General features: G+C 45.6%; 1 protein-coding gene across 1 annotated transcript in view; it reads right to left on the reverse strand.

Annotated features, from left to right (window-relative positions):
- Positions 1 to 553: 553 nt before the first annotated feature.
- The window catches only part of LOC115462165 (ligand-dependent nuclear receptor corepressor-like protein), a 202,301-nt gene continuing 178,170 nt past the window's right edge, over positions 554 to 24,684 (reverse strand). Inside the window, exons 4-5 of the mRNA XM_030192190.1 lie at positions 2,229 to 2,355; positions 554 to 768 (exon numbers count right to left, since the gene is read on the reverse strand). Of these exons, the coding sequence (XP_030048050.1) occupies positions 554 to 768; positions 2,229 to 2,355 (342 nt within the window). The remainder of the gene's footprint in view (positions 769 to 2,228; positions 2,356 to 24,684) is intronic.

Genomic DNA, 24,684 nt, shown 5'->3' on the forward strand with positions numbered 1-24,684 from the left:
CACTTACCTAGGAACCAAATGGTGAACTCCTTACCACCCAAAATAAGAAATATACAGGAATATACTAGATTCCGCCAAATCCTCAAATCGTTCCTATTCAAACAAACCCTCACAAAGAACAATCATAACTCAAACAATTATTACCTGAATTGGTTATTAATCTATTTACCATTAACTTTCTCTTTGCTTCAAGTACAATTTCTCATTCATAATAGATTTTCTATATGTTAAACATCCACAGCTATCCCAGTATGTTTATGATACTGTATTGTAAAATTGGATTCTTCCAACAAATTACTTTCTTATGCATTATGCTTTGTTATGTATCCTATACTGTTTATTGTAAACCACATTGAACTCAAACTTGTTTGGGATAATGTGGGAAATAAATATCACAAATAATATAATTATATACCTGCTTTCTTTAATGCCGCATACCAAGCGCAAAGGGACGACTCGGGGGATTCCCCTTCACCCCGCGACGTCCACACCGGCAAGCGGAGGTTTGGAACGCTTCTTCCCTGCATTGTCCCGAAGAAGCGGAGCGGAGTCCTTAGCGGGTGGGGTCGGTGAAGCGACCTCCCCGCAGGAAATAGAAATTTCTCTCTCCCCGCCTTCTACGACGCCTCCATGCCCTGCAACTGCTCTGAGCGAGTCGGGGTTTCTCTTGGAGCCCGGAAAGGGCTATCCCGGGGAGCCCAGAGGGGAGCCTAGCTCTGTAAAGAGAACTGCAGCTGCAGAGGAGACGGAGGTGAGCCTGAGCAAGATCTGGCTGAAACTATTGGAAATTGAACAAATTTTGAGACAATCTTCTGATGAGGTAAAGACTTTAAATCTTAATATCCAGGAAGTGAAAGGTTCCCTAGATTTGGCAAAACAAGATTTTACTTCAAAGATTGAGGCCTTAGAGAGAGAGACAAAGCAAACAGAAGATTTTAAAATGGCAGTGGTAAAAGACAATATGGAAATTAGAAGAAAATTGGAGCAGGTAGAGAATTTCAATAGGAGACTGAATCTTCGAATGCTGAACTTTCCTAAAATATTGGGAGAATCTCCAAAAGATTTGTTCCAGAGATATCTAAAAGAAAATTTAAATTTTCCCCAAGAAGTATTTCCTCCTCTGGATAAAATTTACTATATACCAAGTACGATGAAAAAAGTTGGGACAGGAAATTCTATTGATTTACAAAATGTCACAGCCATTTTGGAGCAAACAATTGAGGAATCACCAGAAAGGGGGACATTGATAATTTCCTTTGTATTTCAACAGGATTTAAACGCGGTTATGCGCCTTTACTTTAAATCCACTAATCGAGAATTTGCAGGCCAAAAGATTTGGCTTTACCCGGACGTGACTAAATCCACACAAGAAAAACGTAAAAAGTTTCTATCTATGAGGTCAAAGGTATTGGAATTGGGAGGCTCTTTCCTCCTGGCTTACCCATGTAAATGTGTCATCAGGTTGAATCAAGTTAAATATATATATTTTATGCCTGAACAGCTTCAGACTTTTCTAGACACTAAACAACGATAGAGTTAGAATTATAATGGGACTGACGGAACCAAATTTTCATTTATAATGTTATGATTTTGTATAACTTCACTATTTCCTGCCCCCCCATTATTGAGGTCTAAGGAAGCCAATATTTGATTTTATTTAGATAATTTGATGTATTATTATCTTTTCTTTTTGAGTATGCAATGGCTGTATTATACTTTTGCAGTATGATAATTTCTGTAAAGTATGTATAAAATTAATAAAAAATTATGAATCATAAATATCACAAATAAAAAATAAATACTCCAAAATATTGAGCACAGGGCTTTCAATTGAATCAGACATTCAAAATGGAGCTAATAGAACAAAACTGAAGGGACTTGATCATTAAGACTTTTTCCTGTCAGAAGCTGTAAAGTGTATCAGAGTCCCAACTCAACTAAATTTTCTCCACAGGAAAGTGATGACCAAATTGCAGAACCTGCAGGTCCCCAGATGGGGGAAACTGTTTACCTAAAGGGTGGAAGTCTTTTTCCACAGAATGTGACCCGTTTCTTTTCAAAATGAATTAAGGAATAAGCTGGACAAATGACCTGATGCATACTCCATTACAACTTCAGGAACATATAAACTAATTTGCAGTTTTATACTTTAAAAAAATTAGTTTGTTCACTATACTTTCATATATTTTAAATCAATCTAAATATTACAAAAACATTTCAACCACTACCTTTCTTTTGAAAGAGTGCATTTAAGTAACTCTCTGCTTGGCATTCAATCTTCTCTGTGTTGTACTGGCCCTGAGATGTTGGCTCCTCTCCAGCTGTTGATTGTAAAAATCCTAGATGTGTTTGATCCTAGAACAAAAAACAAAACAAGCTATAAAAGAGCAACAGAATTAAAAATACTACACTAATAATCATATGTGAAATTAATCAAATAACGTTCAGTCTCTTACCTAGGTTGGCACCTTTCAGTTAGGTTTTTCTACCCATCTATTTCACTTTGCTTAGTTTAATAGGAATGTATTCCACAACTGAAAGGAATCTAAGGAGGTGACACTATGCTTCAGAAATAGGCAGTGTCTTGTAAAGTCTTCATACCTTTGACTGCAGAACGTGAAAAATGTTACAATTCAAAATGCATAAAAGTTAGAGGCCTACCGAATTTCGGTTTCAGTGCCAAAAGTGGCCCAAAATCTGGTCAGCCTTATTTCGGTTTCGGCCAAAAATGTCTGTGCATTTTTGGCTGGAACCAAAATTGAGTGTGCAGCCCCCACTCCCTCCCGACTCTGTCCCCCAACCAAAAAGAGCCTACTTCCGATCCCATTCACCCTCCCCCCTCCATGGGAGCCCTCTGCCGGACCTACCTCGCATCAGGATAGTGGGCGCAAGAGTGCTTCCACTCCCTCCTGTGTACAGGCATCTCTAGGTTAAAATGGCTTCTGAGACTGCCGCTGGAGAAGATCCTAGCAGCCATTTTGAGATTGGAACCAGCATGGGAAGTCGCTCCTGCCTGTGCTGGTTCCAATTTCAAAACAGCTGCCAAAACCTCCAGCAACAATCTTACAAGACTGTTGCTGGAAGCCCCGGAAGCCATTCTGACCTAGAGCTGGCTGTGAGAAAGAGTGAGGATGCTCCAGCGCCCACTAGCCACCAACGACAAGATAGGTCTAGGAGGTTGTGGCGAGAGGGGAGGCTCTATTTGATGAAGTGGAAGGGGTGGGAAAGAGGGCTGTTGGGGGAGGCCCAGTTTCATTTTCAGCTTTTGCTGAAATCAAGTGGCCAATTTCGGTTGCAGATATGATTTCAGCTTTTGGTCAGGCTCTAATAAAAGTAGTAGCTTCTCTTATCTAAACAACAAAGAACACTTTCAACATGAGCAATTATAGGAACATTCAAAAAGTTAAGAACAAGAAACAAAAAAAGGCTTGATTGCAAAACCCAAACAGGCTTAGTTTCCTAAAACTTCATTAAGGCACATAAATTAAATAGAGCCCACCTGTGTCCAATCACAGTAGTTGAGTTGACTCAAAATAATCCTGGATGAAGAATCAAGCTGTTTCAGCTGTATGGACAAATTTGAAGCAATGGAACATGCCAAACATGGAGTTATTATTATTAGTTACATTTGTATCCCACATTTTCCCACCTTTTGCAGGCTCAATGTGGCTTACATATAACCGTTAACGGTGTTAGCCGATTACGGTTTGAACAAATACATAGTATGAATGAATACAAAGTGATATTGTGGTATAATAAGATATATGTATGGTAGGAAACAGTTGGGGGGAACTTAGAGAGGGAAAGGGGGAAGAAGAGTCAGGTAATGTCCGTTGCAGTCTTTGGTTATGTTGTGTCGCAAGTGACCGGTATTTTTATGTTGGGTCAATGGGGGTATGCTCTTCTGAACAGGTCTGTCTTTAGTGCGTCCCGAAAAATTTAGGTGGTCGAGCGTAATTTTTACTGCTTTTGGCAATGCGTTCCATAGTTGTGCGCTTAGGTAGGAAAAGCTGGTTGCATAGGTGGATTTGTATTTGAATCCTTTGCTGCTTGGGTAGTGGAGGTTTAGATATGATCGTGCAGATTTTGTGGTGTTTCTGGTTGGCAGGTCAATGAGGTCTGTCATGTATCCCGGTGCCTCGCCGTAAATAATTTTGTGAACAGTCGTGCAGATTTTGATTGGTAGCCAGTGCAATTTTTCTCTGAGTGGTTTGGTGTGGTCAAAACGTGTTTTTCCAAATATAAGCCTGGCTGCTGTATTTTGGGCAGTCGAGTTTCTTTATGATTTGATCCTTGCATCCCGCATAGATTCCATTACAGTAATCTGCGTGGCTTAATACCTTGGACTGTACCAGGTTACGAAATATTTCCCTTGGAAAGAATGGTTTTACACGTTTGAGTTTCCACATTGAGAAAAACATTTTCTGTATGGTGGATTTTGCTTGGGTCTCTAGTGATAGGTTATGGTTGATTGTTACTCTGAGAATTTTCAGGCAGTCTGAGACAGGGAGGGTGTATCCTGGGGTGTTAATGTTTGTGGGTTTGTATGTATTGTATTGGGATGAGATGATGAGACAGTGTGTTTTTTCTGTATTGAGTTTTAGTTGGAATGTGTTTGCCCATGAGTAGCTGAAATAACTCTGGGATAAGCCATTCAAATGTACATTTTGGTATCATCTTGCAGTTGGTGAGAAGTTACTGTAGATACTCACATGTAAGTCACAAAATTTATGAATAATTTTAAAGGTCAAAAGCCAGGGAGCCGACCTATACACGTGTCTATCCAGGGTTCCAGCACTGCTCTTCCCGCCCCCAGAGCATCCATATCCCTCCCTTCCCCTGATTGTAAATGCATCATGGGAGGGAGGGGAAGGGGGGACGCTGGCCATGTAACTAAGTGCCCCCGTCCCCTCCCCACACACAAAATGCAACCTATATGGAAGTCATCACATTATCTTAGTACTTAAATGGAAAGTTAGGAGTGCGATATATGAGAGGGCAAGCTATATGCAAGTAGTGTAATTGCAAAGTTTTCCAAGAGGTAGGCGCTCAGGTCCAATCACTTGTGACTAGAATGGCAGACTTGGAGGAGCAGAGACAAATAAGAGGTATATTAGAGATCTTCAGAGGCATAGTAGTGTGGCTCCCACCTACAGGCTAGCAACTGCTGTGCTCCCTTAGAGAAGAAAAGTTACTTGGACAGAGTCCACCACCGTAGTGTGACAGGAAGTCAACTTCCCTCCATGTGATGCAGTATCCCTTCACAGGGCTGCAAAGAGGTGGGGGTGGGGGGAGGAGATTACCCTGATCAAAAGAGACTGCTCTTGCAGCCACAAGTCCTTCTTCCTGCCGTGTCCTCCCTATGTGGAAACAGCAACTTAGCTCATAGGAGGCGGGATGCGGCAGGAAGAAGGACCTATAGCCAGCAGAGCACTCTCTAGTTCGTTGTTGCGGGAGAGGGGCAGCAGGGGTGGGGGGAGAAGCAGCGGCAGCGGGACACAGAAGATTGTTTGCCTTGGCGGCCTTTTTCCTTCATGCTGATGATGTGTCTCAAGGAGCATGTATTTAGGAGAAAAGGATTAGAATGAATCACTCTTAACAGCCTATCATTAGGAATATAAATAGCTGGATGACTTGGTAAGCAGACTGCCCAGTGCTTAAGGGCAGACCTCATGCATCTCCTGGATAGTATTTTAGATACTGCTGGTGAGGAACCTGCTGTCACAATACATGTGAATACAGACAGCATGGGAGAGAAATTCTGGAAGCCAGGTTTAGGCTTTTAGATAAAAAGTTGTAGTCCGTAAGCTGTAGGGTAGCATTCTCAGAGATGCCATGCACAAAATCCCGAAGGCAGACAGAACTTCGGGGTATCATGTGTCGATGAGACGATTGTCCAAAAAGAAATGGTTGCACTAGCAGCTGGGTTCATTTCAGAATAAGCACCAGCCATCAGAATGTTGGCCAGTTCCTAACAAATCTCAGGGAGGTGGAAGGGGTCTACAGAAACAGCTGTTACAGATGACTAACAATATTTTCCATGAATACACAGGATTACCATACATCAGGCACACGAGCTCAGGGTAGCTCATGTTTATGTACTGTCCATTGTTCAGGAGCAGCCCACACACCAAAAAGGTGTGAGATGCAAGCTCACACAAGCTGATTGCCCAGCACCTCAATCACATGAACTGTCCGAACGTGGACTTGGTCCAAGCAGTAGAGCAAAGTAAAAGATACAAAGCAAGATCCAAGTCACTGCTTTACAAACAGTGTCCAGCAAAGTTGGTTTTACTTTGCTGGACACTGTTTGTCCAGCAAAACCAGTGGCCCCAATCTAATGAGATTTCACTTTTGCGTTTGGAGGAGTGCCAGTTCATTCATAACAGAACTGGATACAGGATGCTAACCAAATTGAAGGGTTCATTTGGCAACTGGAGACAAAGACCTACATAGTGTTTTCTTGCTCCCCCTCTATACCTCCGGACAGCCCATTCCAATGGGGATTCTATACATCCGGACAACCCATTCCCATGGAGATGAAGTGTGAGTCTCAGAGGACCGCATTTTGACACGGAGGTGCAGAGGGGGTGGCAGAAGGCGCAGTTCAAATCTAAGACCCAGGACCTCGGCTTTCTGATTTCTGGGGTCTAGGTGGATCTTTGGCCATTTATTCTCCCACATAATGTACTGAAGAATAAAAGATAACTTACTTATGTGAACACTATTTGTGTAAGAATGTTCAACGGAAACAGATAGAAAATCAAGAAATTGAGGCACAGACTAAAGTTAGTGTTAGAAATAGTCTTTATTCTCACCAATTGAAACTTCAAGCTGGTACACACATCAGTCAGTCAGGGGGTAGCGTTGGGGAAAACTCCAAATTCTACCCGGATTTACATTTCTTATATAGTATCTGCTGTCCATACAATTCAATGGAGAGACACTTGTTTTTCATCTGTGAATCATACTTAACTGCAGATCAGGTGTCCAGCTCCCCCTCCTTTATGATATTTCTTAATAACGGCAATTTCCTGACTTGTAAACATCTTTCCTAATATGGAGAGATCAGTTTTATATCTTGTGATCCTGGATGCCATCTTATCAAAGACAGACTCCATTTTCTGAACCAATCTTCTTACAATTTTTGCCATCAATTCCTTAATCTTGGCTCTTGCACTGTATTTGAATATCACACAAAATTTTAATTAGGCCCACCAAGCGGCCCTGCTTTCGCTGGCGCTCAGCTACAAGGGCATCATCAGATCTTCAGGCCTAGTCAGTGCTTTTCAACAGTTTCAGCTATATAACTAGGCTCACCACTATTCCAGTAGATGGGTCTCGAGCTAGGACACATATTAACATTCCCCTCTTCATCCTATCTCATAGGGTGACACCAGGGTTATCCTATCATGGTACCATCCATTCCAGAAGGTATCCTGTAAAATTATCTATTTAGAGAGTCTGATTGAAAGCTGGTATGGCAAAGATTTTGGAATCCAGGTCACAACATAGACACCATCTCTGTGTTATTCTAACCCCTCTTGGGGCTTACCCATATCTGCGATTAAGTAACATACTATAATTACAAAGATAATATCTTTCAACCTATTAATATGCAGGTTTAATCATACTCTTACATATGTATATATATTTCTAACAATCATCAAGCTGATTAATTCCTTGGTTATATACTGATTATATGCTGATTATACATTTGCATTGATTACATAGTCATATTGATTATTGATCACATCGTCTTATAAAGCATTATATCATTACCTTGCATTCCTGTGTGCTCTTAATCCACTATATAGTTGCAGGTACCTCTGCAGCTTCTCTAACACTTGCATAGCGATTGGTCCATCTCATAGGGAGATAGTCTAAGGTATTGTCTCCTGTGGTGTTGGGAAGGAGATTTTCATACAGGACATATTGTCCTGCTGCTGCTTTCTTGGTTATGGCAGTTTCAATTAAGCGTTCTACTAAGCCTCTAGCACACGGGATTATGCAGCATCCTACTAATACAAAAATAGCAACCACTATGATAATGGTGGTGGCTGCAGAAATTATAAATGTCTTCCATTTACCAAATGCTTTATCCATCCAACCAGTCCAGGATGTATCAACACCTGAGTTTTCAGCCAATTCCTCTGACAGCGAGGTAAGGCCTTTCAAAGCTCTGGTGATTGACCCATCTGGAGCAGTGTTGTTGGGGATAAAGGTGCAACACTGTGTACCTATTTTGCGGCACACGCCACCGTCTGCCGCTAACAATTGGTCAAGCACCAATCGATTCTCAAGCGTCATTCTGCTAGTGGCGTCTAACTGTGCTGCAATACCTTGAACCGCATCTCTGGTATAATTCACAAATCTCTGCTGATTGTAATATATGTAGTTAATCCAATCTACGTTCTTGTTGATGGTCGCCCACCAAAAGAAGGCAGATTCAAATCCTGCAGCAATCTGGGTTCTGGCTTTGAACTCATCGGGGACCCCTCTTTGAACTCCAATTGCATCTATATAGACCCGATCATCAAAAGATCCAGGCATTGCATGTTTCTTCACTCGTGAGGAAGAGCTGCTATGAGGAGGAATCAAAGATGCTATGACTATTGGGATTACCAGTTTGACTAAGGCACATCTGCCTGTCCAACTTCTGTGGAGTGTATGGTGGATGGTGTTGGTTCCACAATACCACCATACATCTGCTCTAGCCTGTGAGAAGTCTGTGAGGTTCAGACCTCGCAGGGCCCCTTTTCCTAGGGTGGTATTACAATTGGTCAAATTTCCCAGAAAACGTGGGTTTTTAACTGCATGTCGGTCCAGACATGTATGATACCTTGTAGCAGGGTCTGGGATTCTGAATGCGGGTGGTACCCTCAGCCAAGGGGGCAGGTAGGGATGGTGTTTGTCAAGATGTTGACAAGAATAATTTCTTCTTTACCTGCAATAGCTCTAACATACACCAAAAACCATCTGGATCATTGTAAAGATCTAAAGGAAAAGGGACTGCTGTAGGTTCTGCCCTTGCATGGGTGCAAAAATAACAGTTAGAAACATTCAAACTCGCTGTAGTATAGTGGGCCCATTCGAGCCACAGATTAGTATCCCCAAACTCAGTTTCTAGTGCAACTAAGTCTTTGGAATTGTTAATCTGTACAACCTGGTAGGGAATCTTTTCTTCTGGGATCTTGGTTGGCATTCAGGGTTTTTTTTCAGGTTGGGGAGGTTTTATAGTGGCATGAGTTGGAGACATACCCGTTTATTATGTGCAGTTCTAACACCTGACATATTTATGTAGCTCTTATTATAAATATGAGCCGATCATCTGGCTTTGTCATTTGTTTTGTTTATATTTTATCTCCGTTTGCTGAAGATATGAGGGGAGTTCGCCTGCTTTGCTTGTAAGATCCTTTAATGCTCGGCACGGCTGATATGCATACACTTCCTGTGTAACGTCCTTCCTTACCCCGTAACTCCCTGCTAGCCCGCAATATAAATAAGCTATACTGTGCTTTACTTACGAACTCTGCTTTAGAAGATGAAATTAAGAAACATAACCACCAACTTGCTTATCTTTCGGACTCATTGTTTTTCCTTTGTGTGCTGCTCCAGCAAAGTGATAAATAACTTGTGTACGGCATTGGTTCCTGTCTCACTGGTTATTTTTATTCCCGAGATGCTATGAATGATTTACAATGCCTACAGCCTTTTTCCTGTTTTATGGCACATTTCCCCTGCATGCATTATGCTATTAAAATTGAAATAATAAGTTTTAAAGTTTCTTATCTTTCGATGGTCCATTGCTCGCTTTGGGTGCTTTGTACGTGTAATTTCCTGAAAACAGCTTCGACTGAACGCTTGTTAGTTTCACTTTTACGATTGCACTGCTGGCTTGCTGATTTCCTGGTACAGCTATCAGCCCCTATGGGCTTACTCCCGTGCTATAACACTAAGCGCTTTATGCTTTTTATGTATATATTATAGTGTTTTATATTTCTTGCTCCCAATTTTCAAGCTATAGTATTTGGTTCTAGGTTCTTTCCTAAAACCCACTGTAACACTGGCACAATGTTCTAGACTGCAATTTTGCTTTGGAACTGTAGTCTAGAACCTAATCCGGAACTTGGTTCTAGATCATGTTGTTGATCTAGAACGTTAATCTAGAACCCACTTTGTTTCCTTGTTTCTATTTGTTTGCTTTGTTTTTCAAATCTTTATTTCTCTTTACTTTCTTTAATAGCACTGTCCTTTAGGTGTGCCTATGTGCACTGCTCACAGGGGCATGCTATGCTCCTGTTCCTCCTTTTACTTGTGTCATGCTATAACCATTGGCTTTGATATCGATGCCTGGGGCTTACACCCATCAAGGGGTCAGAGACCCTTAGATGGATGACAGTATCTAAATTGCTAGATTTTGAGCAGAATTTTCGGAATGTCCTGCTTCCACTGTTCTGGACTATTGCCCACACAGGAGTTAACTTAGTACAGATGTGCTCAGGGCTATACAGAGACGTCTACGGCCTATGTTGCCATTTGGACTAGTTGATTAGGGCTTTCTAAATTTTAGGACGGTTATTGGTAATATGTGATTGCTTCCTAACCAGGGTTAGTTGTAAGGTGTGATTGCTTCCTAACCGGCGAAGAACCATTGGACTGCTGTTCTCCGAACGCATGAAACTTTCTTTCGCCGTTTCTTGTGTTCTTTCAAGGGTAGTAGCACTCCCCACTTTAGGGGTTCTATCATGTAGTGTGTAATGCTCATGGCCAATGGTAACTGGGATGGCTCTTGGCAGACTGTAGGAACTGAGATGGCTCCTGTCTTTAGAAGCCTACCTTGGAAAACAGTACATTTGTAGGATAGGATATACAGGTTAGCTGACACTAGGTATCTATTCACTTATGCACCTACATCTTAGGTACATATCTGTTTGCAGTTTTTGTCTTTCTTTCTCCTAATGTCACTAGCAGTTAAAGCGTTGAGCTTTCCGCCAATTAGTAATTTGTGTTTTAGGTCCCTGCGCTGGAACGCTTTTGAAGACGCGCGAGTATCGAGGTGTTTTGTCTATGCACGATGCATGTATTTTTGTTTAGATTATCATTGGTATATAAAGCATGCAAAAATTTACTAACGGTACCCTTGTTATAAATCCCTGAGCTAGGATCCAGCTCGAGATTTAACTAGAGCTACCTGAGAGCCTTGCCTTTAAAACACTACTGTATGCTGCACATATTTTCCTATTTGGGATTTTTCCTTTTCCTACACCATGTCCTCTCCACCATCCCCAACCCCCCTGGAAAGAGTTCTTAGGCCCACCAAGCGGCCCTGCTTTCGCTGGCGCTCAGCTACAAGGGCATCATCAGATCTTCAGGCCTAGTCAGTGCTTTTCAACAGTTTCAGCTATATAACTCGGCTCACCACTATTCCAGTAGATGGGTCTCGAGCTAGGACACATATTAACAATAGATTTTGATTCAATTTTTTTGTAGATATTGAATGAGAGCCCAAATAGACCAGAATGTTGAAGGCTCTCTCAGATTCTTGTGAGGCTTTGGGCAGAATATAACAAGCACTATTTCTCTGTTAATGTGGAAAGGAGCTAAAGGCCAACAAAACTGCTTTTTTCAGTTTTGTCTGTAATTGAAAACTTATCACCTGGTTTCAGCCGAAACTGAAAACTCATGTTTGGTTTTGTGAATGTGAACCAGTGAGATACACTGGGAATTGTCTGAGCTTGGATTCTGTATTCCTCTGCTAAACCTACAGTAACCAAGCCAGAAAGCAAACATACTTTCCTGTAACAGGTACTCTCCAAGGACTGCAGGCTTCATATTCTCACATGTGGGTAGACGCCGATCCGCGTCGTATGGTCCAGCATTTATGCCAAAGTAAAAAACAGAGCTTTAGTGAAGCACAAGCTGCATTCCACGAGCATGTGCGAGTGCCTTTCCGCCCAACGCACGAACGCAGTTGTCTCAGTTTAAAGGCAAAAGAATATAAATAAAATAATGGAGACAACTCCAAGGGGCCTCAACAAGGAGCACAGAAAAAAAAACCTGCCGTACCTCGTCGTGGAAAAAAGAAAACTGAGACGCGCTCGCGTGGTGGGAAAACAGTCCGCACATGCATGGTGTGTGCAGCACACACGCCAGAAGACTCTGGCAAAAGTTTGCTTTTGCAAAATGCTGATTCCCGGTTCAACGTGGACGTCGACCCACATTTGAGAACAAGCAGCCTGCTTGTCCTCGGAGAATCCACAGCATCCAGGCTCACCCAAAACAACAATGTTCAATTGGGCCTCACAACGGCAAGGACATAACACATATTAACCTGAAACTATATACAATCTGAATGAGTGCAGCCTGGAACAAAATAAAACGGGCCTAGGAGGGTGGAGTTGGATTCTAGACCTCAAACAGATTCTGCAACAGACTGCCCAAGCCAACTGTCATGTCGGATATCCTGATCAAGACAGTAGTGTGATGTGAATGTGTGGACTGAAGATCATGTTGCAGCATTGCAAATTTCCTCAATGGAGGCTGACTTCAAGTGGGCTACTGACGCAGCCATGGCTCTGACATTATTAGCCCTGACATGACCCTCCAAGGCCAGCCCAGCCTGGGTATAAATGATTGAAATGCAATCTGCTAGTCAAATTGAGAAAGTGAATGATACATACCTGTAGCAGGTGTTCTCCGAGGACAGCAGGCTGATTGTTCTCACGACTGGGTGACGTCCGCGGCAGCCTCCACCAACCGGAAAAAAGCTTCGCGGGACGGTCGGCACGCAGGGCACGCCCACCGCGCATGCGCGGCCGTCTTCCCGCCCGTGCGCGACCGCTCCCGCCAGTTGAATGACTAGCAAAGATGAAACACACAACTCCAAAGGGGAGGAGGGAGGGTAGGTGAGAACAATCAGCCTGCTGTCCTCGGAGAACACCTGCTACAGGTATGTATCATTCACTTTCTCCGAGGACAAGCAGGCTGCTTGTTCTCACGACTGGGGTATCCCTAGCTCTCAGGCTCACTCAAAACAAGAACCCAGGTCAATTGAACCTCGCAACGGCGAGGGTACAACAGAAATTGACCTACGAAGAACAACTAACTGAGAGTGCAGCCTGACCAGAATAAATTCGGGTCCTGGAGGGTGGAGTTGGATTTACACCCCAAACAGATTCTGCAGCACCGGTTAAGATGGAACTCCGACACCACCTTCGGCAGGAACTTTGGGTGGGTGCGGAGCACTACTCTGTTGTGATGAAATTTGGTATACGGAGCATGAGCTACCAGGGCTTGAAGCTCACTGACCCTACGAGCTGAAGTAACTGCCACCAAGAAAATGACCTTCCAGGTCAAGTACTTCAGATGGCAGGAATTCAGTGGCTCAAAAGGAGGTTTCATCAGCTGGGTGAGGACGACGTTGAGATCCCATGACACTGCAGGAGGCTTGATAGGGGGCTTTGACAAAAGCAAGCCTCTCATGAATCGAACGACTAAAGGCTCTCCAGAGATGGCTTTACCTTCCACACGATAATGGTAAGCACTAATCGCACTAAGGTGAGTCCTTACTGAGTTGGTCTTGAGGCCAGACTCTGATAAGTGCAGAAGGTATTCAAGCAGGTTCTGTGCAGGGCAAGAACGAGGTTCTAGGGCCTTGCTCTCACACCAAACGACAAACCTTCTCCACTTGAAAAAGTAACTCTTTTTAGTGGAATCCTTCCTAGAGGCAAGCAAGACCCGGGAGACACCCTCAGACAGACCCAACGCAGCGAAGTCTACGCCCTCAACATCCAGGCCGTGAGAGCCAGGGATTGAAGGTTGGGGTGCAGCAACGCTCCGTCGTTCTGCGAAATGAGAGTCGGAAAACACTCCAATCTCCACGGTTCTTCTGAGGACAACTCCAGAAGAAGAGGGAACCAGATCTGACGGGGCCAAAAGGGCGCTATCAGAATCATGGCGCCGCGGTCTTGCTTGAGCTTCAGTAAGGTCTTCCCCACCAAAGGTATGGGAGGATAAGCATACAGGAGGCCGGTCCCCCAATGAAGGAGAAAGGCATCTGACGCTAGCCTGCCGTGTGTCTGAAGTCTGGAACAGAACAGAGGCAGCTTGTGGTTGGTCTGAGAGGCGAAAAGATCCACCGAGGGGGTGCCCCACTCTCGGAAGATCTTGCGTACCACTCTGGAATGGAGCGACCACTCGTGCGGTTGCATGACTCTGCTCAGTCTGTCGGCCAGACTGTTGTTTACGCCTGCCAGGTACGTGGCTTGGAGGAGCATGCCGAACCAACACGCCCAACGCCACATCCCGACGGCCTCCTGACACAGGGGGCGAGATCCGGTGCCCCCCTGCTTGTTGACGTAATACATTGCAACCTGATTGTCTGTCCGAATTTGGATAATTTGGCAGGACAGCCGATCTCTGAAAGCCTTCAGTGCGTTCCAGATCGCTCGGAGCTCCAGGAGGTTGATCTGCAGATCCTTTTCCTGGAGGGACCACAGACCCTGGGTGTGGAGCCCATCGACATGAGCTCCCCACCCCAGGCGAGATGCATCCGTCGTCAACACTTTCGTGGGCTGTAGAATTTGAAATGGACGTCCCAGTGTCAAATTGGTCCGGATGGTCCACCAGAGCAGTGAAGTGCGGCAACTGGTGGAGAGGCGGATGACATCTTCTAGATTCCCGGTGGCTTGGAACCACTGAGAAGCTAGGGTCCATTGAGCAGATCTCATGTGAAGACGAGCCATGGGAGTCACATGAACTGTGGAGGCCATATGACCCAGAAGTCTCAACATCTGCCGAGCTGTGACCTGCTGAGACGCTCTGGTCTGCGAAGCCAGGGCCAGGAGATTGGTGGCCCCCGCTTCGGGAAGGTAGGCCTGAGCCGTCTGGGTATTCAGCAGAGCTCCTATGAATTCCAGAGACTGGGTTGGCTGGAGATGGGACTTTGGGTAATTTATCACAAACCCCAGCAGCTCCAGAAGCTGAATAGTGCACTGCATGGACCGGAGGGCTCCTGCCTCCGAGGTGTTCTTGACCAGCCAATCGTCGAGATATGGGAACACGTGCACTCCCAGCTTGCGTAGGTAGGCCGCTACCACCACGAGGCACTTGGTAAACACTCGTGGGGCAGAGGCGAGCCCAAAGGGCAGCACACAATACTGAAAGTGCCGTGCGCCCAGGCGGAATCTGAGATACTGTCTGTGAGCTGGCAGTATCGGTATGTGAGTATATGCGTCCTTTAAATCCAGGGAACATAGCCAATCGTTTTTCTGAATCATTGGCAGAAGGGTGCCCAAGGAAAGCATCCTGAACTTTTCTTTGACCAGGATTTGTTCAGGCCTCTCAGGTCTAGGATGGGACGCATCCCCCCTGTTTTCTTTTCCACAAGGAAGTACCTGGAATAGAATCCCTGCCCTTCCTGCCCGGGTGGTACGGGCTCGACCGCATTGGCGCTGAGAAGGGCGGAGAGTTCCTCTGCAAGTACCTGCTTGTGATGGGAGCTGAAAGACTGAGCTCCCGGAGGACAATTTGGAGGCAGGGAGGCCAAATTCAGGGCGTATCCGCACCGCACTATTTGGAGAACCCACTGGTCGGAGGTTATGAGAGGCCACCTTTGGTGAAAAAATTTTAACCTCCCTCCGACCGGCAGATCGTCCGGTACGGACACTTGTAGGGCGGCTATGTTCCCGTGGATCCAGTCAAAAGCCCGTCCCCGGCTTTTGCTGTGGAGGCGCAGGGGGCTGCTTAGGCGCACGCTGTTGACGAGAACGAGCGCGCTGGGGCTGTCCCTGTGCCTGACGAGGCCTTCGGGCCGGCTGGTTGTACCTACGCTTCACAAAAGAATAGGGTGCAGCCTGCCGGGCCCGGGAAAAACGTCCACCTGTGGAGGTGGATGCTGAAGGCGCCCGGTGGGAGAGCTTGTCGAGAGCGGTTTCCCGCTGATGCAGTTGGTCCACCATCTGCTCGACCTTCTCACCAAAAATGTTATCCCCCCGGCAAGGGACGTCGGCCAGTCTCTGCTGGGTGCGGTTGTCCAGGTCAGAGGCACGCAGCCATGAGAGCCTGCGCATCACTATACCTTGGGCCGCAGCACGAGATGCCACGTCACAGGTGTCATAGATACCCCTGGACAGGAACTTTCTGCACGCCTTCAGCTGCCTGACCACCTCCTGATAAGGCCTGGACTGCTCTGGCGGGAGCTTCTCGACCAGGTCCGCCAGTTGCTGCACATAGGTCCGCATGTGAATGCTCATATAGAGCAGGTATGATTGGATGCGGGTCACGAGCATGGAGGATTGGTAGGCCTTCCTCCCAAACGAGTCCAGAGTGCGAGACTCCCGCCCCGGGGGCGCCGAGGCGGTATCCCTCGAACTCCGTGCCCTCTTGAGAGCAGAATCCACGACCGCTGAGTCATGGGGCAATTGTGGCCGCATTAGCTCTGGGTCGGAGTGGATCCTGTACTGGGACTCTGCTTTCTTGGGAATGGTGGGGTTAGTTAATGGTCGCACCCAGTTCCGAAGCAGCGTCTCCTTAAGGACATTGTGCAGCGGCACCGTGGAGGACTCTCTAGGTGGTGATGGATAGTCGAGGACCTCGAGCATCTCGGCCCTCGGCTCTTCCACAGAGACCACGGGGAAGGGAATGCTAATAGACATATCCCGCACAAAGGAGGCAAAGGAGAGACTCTCAGGAGGTGAGAGTTTCCTCTCCGGTGAAGGCGTGGGGTCCGAGGGAAGGCCCATAGACTCCTCTGAGGAGAAATATCTAGGGTCCTCCTCTTCCCCCCACGAGTCCTCATCCTCGGTGTCGGACATAAGCTCATGTAGCTGAGTCCTGAACCGGGCCCGGCTCGACGTCGAGGCACCAAGGTCTCGGTGTCGTCGAGCGGTGGACTCCCGCGCCGGCGGGGACGGAGCTCCCTCCATCGACGTCGACTCCACCTGCGTGGCGGTCGAGACCGGCACCGCAAGCGGCGGCGGTGTCGACGGCCCCGGCGCCGGGCTAGAGCTCGCCGGCGCCACAGTCATCGGCGCCGAGGGCGCAAGCACCCCCGGCGCCGGCACAGCCTGGCGCATCAGCCCTTCCAGGATCCCCGGAAGGATGGCTCTGAGGCACTCGTCCAGGCCCGCTGCCGGGAAAGGCGGTGGGGCCGGTAGGGGTGTCGGCGCCAGAAGCTGCTGGAGGCCAGGAGACGGCACCGAGGTGCCGGAACCCCGACGCGTCGGTACCTCCACAACCGACGGAGACCTCTCCTCTCGACGATGACGCTTCGGCATCGCCTCCTCTCCGATATCCGGATGCACCGAGGGCGACCGGTGACGACGCTTCTTATCTTTCTTACGATGCCCGTCACCGGCGCCGGAAGGCATGGAGGAGGAGGAGGTCGATCCCCCTCGGTCTCGAGGTACCGGGTCAGACAGGGTTCGGTCCCGTGGCCCACGAGTTGAGGGAGTGACCGGGGCCGACTGCCCACGCGGCCTCTCACCCCCACTCTCACCGGAGGACCGGCTGGCCGACGGGACCTGTGCTCCTGGGGTCGCTGCCATCGGTGCCGATGTCTCGGGCATCGATACCGGTACCGAAGGGCCGGGCGTCGATACCGATGCCTTCGAGGTCGACGTCGAGGGGCCGGCGCAAGTTCCAAAAAGACGGTCCCGCAGAACTTGCCTCGCAACCTGAGTCCGTTTCCGGAGACCGAGACACAGAGAACACGACTTGATATTGTGCTCCGGCCCGAGGCACTGGAGGCACCAAGCGTGGGTGTCGGTCTGCGAGATCGGCCGGCCGCAGCGACCACACTTTTTAAATCCACTCGGGACCTTCGAGGACATCGACGGAAAAATCGCGTCGGCGAAGTCAAAGTCGTCAATGGTGGCTGAAATCACACCACGAAAAAGGAAAACGACCGTGCGGCCACTAGGCCGCAACGCAGCGTCCCCGCTGGAAGCGAGGGAAAAAAGGGAGCGCGTGCTCCACACGCGCAGGGTTTCTTTTTTTTTTTTTTTTTTTTTTTTTTTTTAAAGGAAACCGGACGGTAACTAAACCGAAATAACACGAAAAGCCCGATCGGCGTAAACGCGATCGAAAATCTGGCGGCTGAATCAGAGAGAGCGGCGAGGCACGACTCTCTCCAGACGCGGAAAAAAGGAACTGGCGGGAGCGGTCGCGCACGGGCGGGAAGACGGCCGCGCATGCGCGGTGGGCGTGCCCTGCGTGCCGACCGTCCAGCGAAGCTTTTTTCCGGTTGGTGGAGGCTGCCGCGGACGTCACCCAGTCGTGAGAACAAGCAGCCTGCTTGTCCTCGGAGAAGGTGCGTTTCCCCGATGGCGACCCCCATCCTGTTGGTATCAAAAGAAACAAAAAGCTGGGAGGACTGTCTGTGGGGCCTTGTCCACTCCATGTAGTAGACCAATGCTCTCTTGCAGTCCAAGGTGTGCAAGCTGCATTCGCCAGGATGTGCATGAAGTCAGGGTAAGAATGTTGGCAAGAGGACTGACTGGTTCAGCTGGAACTCTGACACCACCTTTGGCAGGAACTTAGGGTGCGTGCGGAGGACTACTCTGTTGTGATGAAACTTAGTATAAGGTATATCCACCACTACTAAGCCCTGAAGCCCACTGACCCTACAAGCTAAAGTATCAGCCACCAAGAAAATGATCTTTCAAGTCAAGTACTTCAGATGACAGGAATTCAGTGGCTCAAAAGGAGCTTTCATCAGCTGGGTGAGAATGACGTTGAGATCCCCCATGACACTAGCGGAGGTTTGACAGGGGGCTTTGACAAAAGCAAACCTCTCATGAAGCGAACAAGTAAAGGCTGTCCAGAGATTGTCTTACCTTCTACACGTCATTGATTATTAAGATGCAGGGTGAGCTTGCAGATAGGTGGTTGACCAGTTATGGGGTGCCTCAGGGCTCCCCACTGTCGCCTCTTCTATTTAATGTGTTGCTAACATCTTTAGGGCATTCACCAAAAAGCTTGATTACCAAGCTTATGTATATGCTGATGACATTACGATACTGTTTCCAATTAGACCTAAACTAGTGGATTTATAATCAGAAGTCACAAGATGCCTATCTTTTATTGGTGCTTGGATGGGTAAGAATTCCCTGCAGCTTAATAAGGAAAAGACTAAATTTCTGCTGATTGGGAAAGATGTTGAAGCTGATGATGATTTCACACTAGTGAATACAACCAACCTCTTCAAAAAGGCTTACCCCACCGATCCTACGTAAATCCCCACACCCAGCAACACAGCATATACTGGACAATATACAATCTTTACTCCCTCATTCGACCACAACATAACCTTGTATTTGTTATCAACCGACTGACGAATGCCTTTACGGTATTATGTAAGCCACATTGAGCCTACAAATAGGTGGGAAAATGTGGGGTACAAATGTAACAAATAAATAAAACATACACACTAGAAATATCAATTAAGATTTTGGGGGGTTGTCACTGATTGCCATGATAGAACAAATAAATCATTTGACAAAGACTTGTTTTTGAGTAATGCAGAAATTAAGAAGAATTAGAAAATATATTAATCGTGAACAGTTTCAACTGGTAGTTCAAGTCTCTAATTTTGACTAAACTGGATTACTGTAATATAGTATATTTGGGGATGGCTAAGAGAGTCTTAAAACGGTTGCAAACTATACAAAGTACTGCCATCAGACTGGTCTTCTAATTAAAAGTTTCTTCACATATTACTCCATTTTATGTAAAGACCCACTACTGGCTCCCAGTTGAGGGCAGAATTATGTTTAAATTATGTAGTCTAGTTTTGAAAATATTGTATGGAGCTATACCAGGTTATATAACATTAATATGCAGGCTGGTATATGGGAAAATGCATCCTGTATGACATTCAAATTTTTTTTAAACATTTCCTAGCTATAAAAGGTGTCTGCTACTGAAAATTATTTCAGACAATTTTTGATGGAATCATGCTGTATCTCATTATGTATAGACGTTGTGAGACTCTTAAAGGTATATTGAAATCCCCCAAATAAAAGTCCCTTTGTAAACCTAACTTGAGGAAAACATCTACAGCGAACCCTAAAAAACTTTAAGAAATCTCTTAAGAAAAATCTTAAGAAAAATATATCAAAAGAAACTATCCCACTGGATATATGTATTTAACCCACCTACATCTAATTTGCATATTAAGCACAAGGTCACCCTGAGTGAACAAGGGACCTAGGATCCTGAAGGTTGGTGTGTTCATGGTGCTGGGAAGAGACCGGCCGGAGTCCTGCTCTGGAGCCACAGGCCAGTGAGGCCTGCTGGAGAGCGGGAGGAGAAGCCTCATCTTAACAGTAACTATAGTTCAGGTTTCTCTTTCCCATGTCCCATCACTTTGCACTTGCTCACATTAAATGTCATCTTCCATTTAGATAGCCAGTATCCCGGTCTCTTAAGGTCCTCTTGTAATTTTTCACAATCCTCTCATGATTTAACAACTTTGAATAACTTTGTGTCATCAGCAAATTTAATTACCTCACTAGTTACTGCCACCTCTAAATCATTTATAAATATGTTAAAAAGCAACGGTCCCAGCACAGACCCCTGAGGAAGCCCACTATCTACCCGTCTCCATTGACAATTCTGACCATTTAACCCTACTCTGTTTTCTATCCTTTAACCAGTTTTTAAGCCACAATAGAACACTACCTCCTATATCATGACTCTCCAATTTCCTCTGGAGCATTGATGCAAATTTCCTCTGGAATCTTTCATGAGGTACTTTGTCAAATGCCTTCTGAAAATCCAGATACACAATATCAACCGGCTCACCTTTATCCACATGTTTGTTCACCCCTTCAAAGAAATGTAATAGATTGGTGAGGCAAGATTTCCCTTCACTAAATCCATGCTGGCTTTGTCTCATTAATCCATGCTTTTGAATATGCTCTGTAATTTTGTTCTTTATAATAGTCTCTACCATTTTGCCTGGCACCGACGTCAGGCTCACCGGTCTATAATTTCCCGGATCCCCTCTGGAACTTTTTTTAAATATTGGCGGTACCACGCTCAATTTTAAAGGTAATTTACAAATTACTAACAATAGTTCTGCCAGTTTGTTTTTCAATTCTATCAGTACTCTGGGATGAATACCATCCGGTCCAGTAGATTTGCTACTCTTTAATTTGTCAAATTGCCCCATTATATTCTCTAGGTTTATAGAGATTTCATTCAGTTTCTATGATTCATCAGCTTCAAATACCATTTCTGGCACCACTCCCAAATCTTCCTCGGTGAAGACCGAAGCACAGAATTCATTTAATCTCTCCACTATGGCTTTGTCTTCCCTGATCGTCCCTTTTACCCCTCGGTCATCTAGCGGTCCAACTGATTCTTTGGCCGGCTTCTTACTTTTAATATACCTAAAAAAAATTCTGTGTGTTTTTGCCTCTAACGCAATCTTTTTTTTTTTTTTCTTCAAAGTCCCTCTTAGTCTTCCTTATCAGTGCTTTGCATTTGACTTGACATTCCTTATGCTGTTTTTTGTCATTTTCAGTTGGTTCCTTCTTCCATTTTCTGAAGGATTTTCTTTTAGCTCTAATAGCTTCCTTCACCTCACGTTTTAACCATGCCAGCTGTCGTTTGGTCTTCCTCCCTCCATTTTTAATATGCAGAATATATTTGGCCTGGGCTTCCAGGATGGTATTTTTGAACAGCATCCACAGCTGATGTAAATTTTTGACCCTCTAAGTTTTTTTTCACCGTTCTTCTCATTTTATCATAGTCTCCTTTTTGAAAGTTAAATGCTAACATATTGGATAGCCTGTGCACACTTACTCCAAAGCTAATATCAAATCTGATCATATTATGATCACTGTTATCAAGCGGCCCCTTCACCATTAACTCCCGCACCAGATTATGTGCTCCACTAAGGACCAGTTCTAGAATTTTTCCTTCCCTTGTCGGTTCCTGTACCAGTTGCTCCATAAAGCAATCCTTGATTTTGTCAAGGAATTTTACCTCCCTAGCATGCCCCAATGTTACATTTACCCAGTCAATATCGGGGTCATTGAAATCACCCATTATTATTGTGTTGCCCAGTTTGTTAGCCTTCCTAATTTCCGATAACATTTCTACATCCGTCTGTTCATCCTGGCCAGGCTAAAGAGTCAGCCTAGTCTAAGCATAAGCAAAGGAGATGCAATCTGCTATCCAATTTGAAAGTGTGCGTTTAGCGATGGTTATGTGGACTGTCTATGGGCTTGAGTCCACTCCAAATAGTTAAGGCTCTTGTAGTCTAAAGTATGCAGTACACTTTCACCAGGACAGGCATGAGGTTCTGAATGTTGGCAGAACAACTGACTGGTTAAGATGGAACTCCGACAATACCTTAGGAAGGAACTTGGGGTGCGTGCAGAGGACTACCCTGTTTTGATGAAATATAATATATGGTAGATGAGCTACCAGGGTCTGGAACTCACTATCTCTGCGAGCTGAAGTGACCACCACCAGAAACACAACTTTCCAGGTCAAAACCTTCAGAAGGCAGGTATCCAGAGGATCAAAAGGAGCTTTCATCAGCTTGGTTAGGACTAAGTTGAGATCCCATAACACAGTGGGAGGTTTGGTAGGGGGCTCCGTTAACCTCTCATAATGTGAACAACTAAAGGCTGTACAGAGATGGACTCGTCTCCCACACTGTGATAAGCACCAATTATACTGAGATGAACCCTTTCAGAGTTGTTTTTTAGACCAGACCCAGAGAGGTGCGGGAGGTACTCAAGCAGTTTTTGTGTAGGACAAGAAAAAGGATTTAAGGTCTTGCCCTCACATCATATGGCAAACCTCCATTTAAAAGAGTAACGTCTCTTAGTGGAATCTTACCTGGAAACCAGCAAGATACGACAGATACCCTCAAGCAATCCTAGGGGTTCAAGTTCTACGCTCTCAACATCCAAGCCGTGAGGGCCAGGGCTTGAAGGTTGGGATGCAGGAGGGTACCCTCATTCTGTGTGATGAGGGCCGGAAAAAAAGGCTAGTGTCCACAGATCTTCAGAAGATAACTCCAAAAGAAGAGGGAACCAGATCTGCTGCGGCCAAGAAGTGATCAGAATCATGGTTCCCTGGTCTTGCCTGAGTTTCAGCAAAGTCTTCTCTATGAGAGGTATGGGAGGATACATATACAGTAGTCCTCGTCCCCAAATGCAGGAGAAAGGCATCTAACGCTAGTCTGCCATTTGACCAGAGCATGGAGCAAAACTGAAGGATTTTGTTGTTCAGATGAGTAGTGAAAAGATCCTCCGAGGGGGTGCCCCACTCTCAAAACATCTTCCAGGCTACGTCTATATTGAGAGACCACTCGAGGGGTTGCAATATCCTCCTCAATCTGTCCAACAGGCAGTTGTTCCTACCGGGAAGGTAAGAGGCATAGAGGTCCATACCATGAAATAGAGCCCACTGCCACATGACCACCCCCCCCTTACTTGTTGATATACATCGCAACCTGGTTGTCTGTCTGAATAAGAACAATTTGGTTCTGGAGTCTCTCTCTGAAAGCCTTTAGAGTGTTCCAAATAGCCCAGAGCTTGATGTGGAACTGAACCTCATGAGCTGACTACTGGCCCAGATTGTGAAGCCCATCTATATAAGCTCCCCAACCCAGGTTGGATATATCCGTCATCAACAACTTTTGAGGTGGTGGATTTTGGATTGGAAGCCCCAGGGGCAAATTGGACCAGACTGTCCACCAGAGAAGGGTGTGGGCCAGTTCTGGTGATATGTGAATGACATCCATTAGGTTCTCTGTCATTTGAGACCACTGGGAAGCTCTCAAGTGTAGATGTGTCATGGGAGTGGCATGTATTGTCAAGGTCATGTGGCCCATCAATCTCAACATTTGCCGAGTTGAAACCTGCTGGCTGCTGCGGACCTGCAAGGCAAGTGTTATTAAGGTAACCACTCATTTGAGGAAGGAAGGCCCAAGCCTGTGCTGTATCTAGCAGGGTTCCTATGTATTCCAACTAAAAGGATGAAGGTGGGACTTGGGGTAGTTGATGACAAACCCCTATAGTTTCAACACTGAACAGTCATCCACATGGACTCCGTGGCTCCTTCCTGAGATGTGCTCTTGACCAGCCAATCGTCTAGGTAGGGAAACAACTACACCCCCAGTCAGCGTAGATAGCTGCCACTACCGCCAGACAGTTAATGAAAACTCTGGGGGCAGATGCCAGGCCAAATGGCAGAATGCGAGGATCTTGTTTAAATTCTATTATATATAAGATTTTTAATTGTGGCTTGCCCTTCTTATTTGCTTATCCATTTGGAATTTTTGTACAACAATAGAGATAGAAGATCTAGCTGTCGCTCACCTTTCGCTTCACCTTCCATTAAGGGAGTTAAAAGATTCATTCTATATATAGACTTTTAGCTGTTCAAGCTCCAAAACTTTGGAAATATTTGTTTCCCGATGTCAATTTCCAATTAGAGTTTTATCAATTCAAAAGAAGTTTGAAACTGAGCTCTTTAGAAGCTTTATACAGTATTAATTCCCAAGAGTTTGACTTCGCTTCTTCTATGTTAACCACTCAGAATTTTTGAGGATGATTATGTATGTATGTAAATGGCACTTCCCTACTTGAAATCTGAAATACTTCCAAGTCACAGAAAGTATTGAAAGGTGGGAATAGTCATCCCTTAAGTGCATAG

Source organism: Microcaecilia unicolor, chromosome 2 (genome assembly GCF_901765095.1).
Source record: "Microcaecilia unicolor chromosome 2, aMicUni1.1, whole genome shotgun sequence".
Taxonomy (NCBI): Eukaryota; Metazoa; Chordata; class Amphibia; order Gymnophiona; family Siphonopidae; genus Microcaecilia; species Microcaecilia unicolor.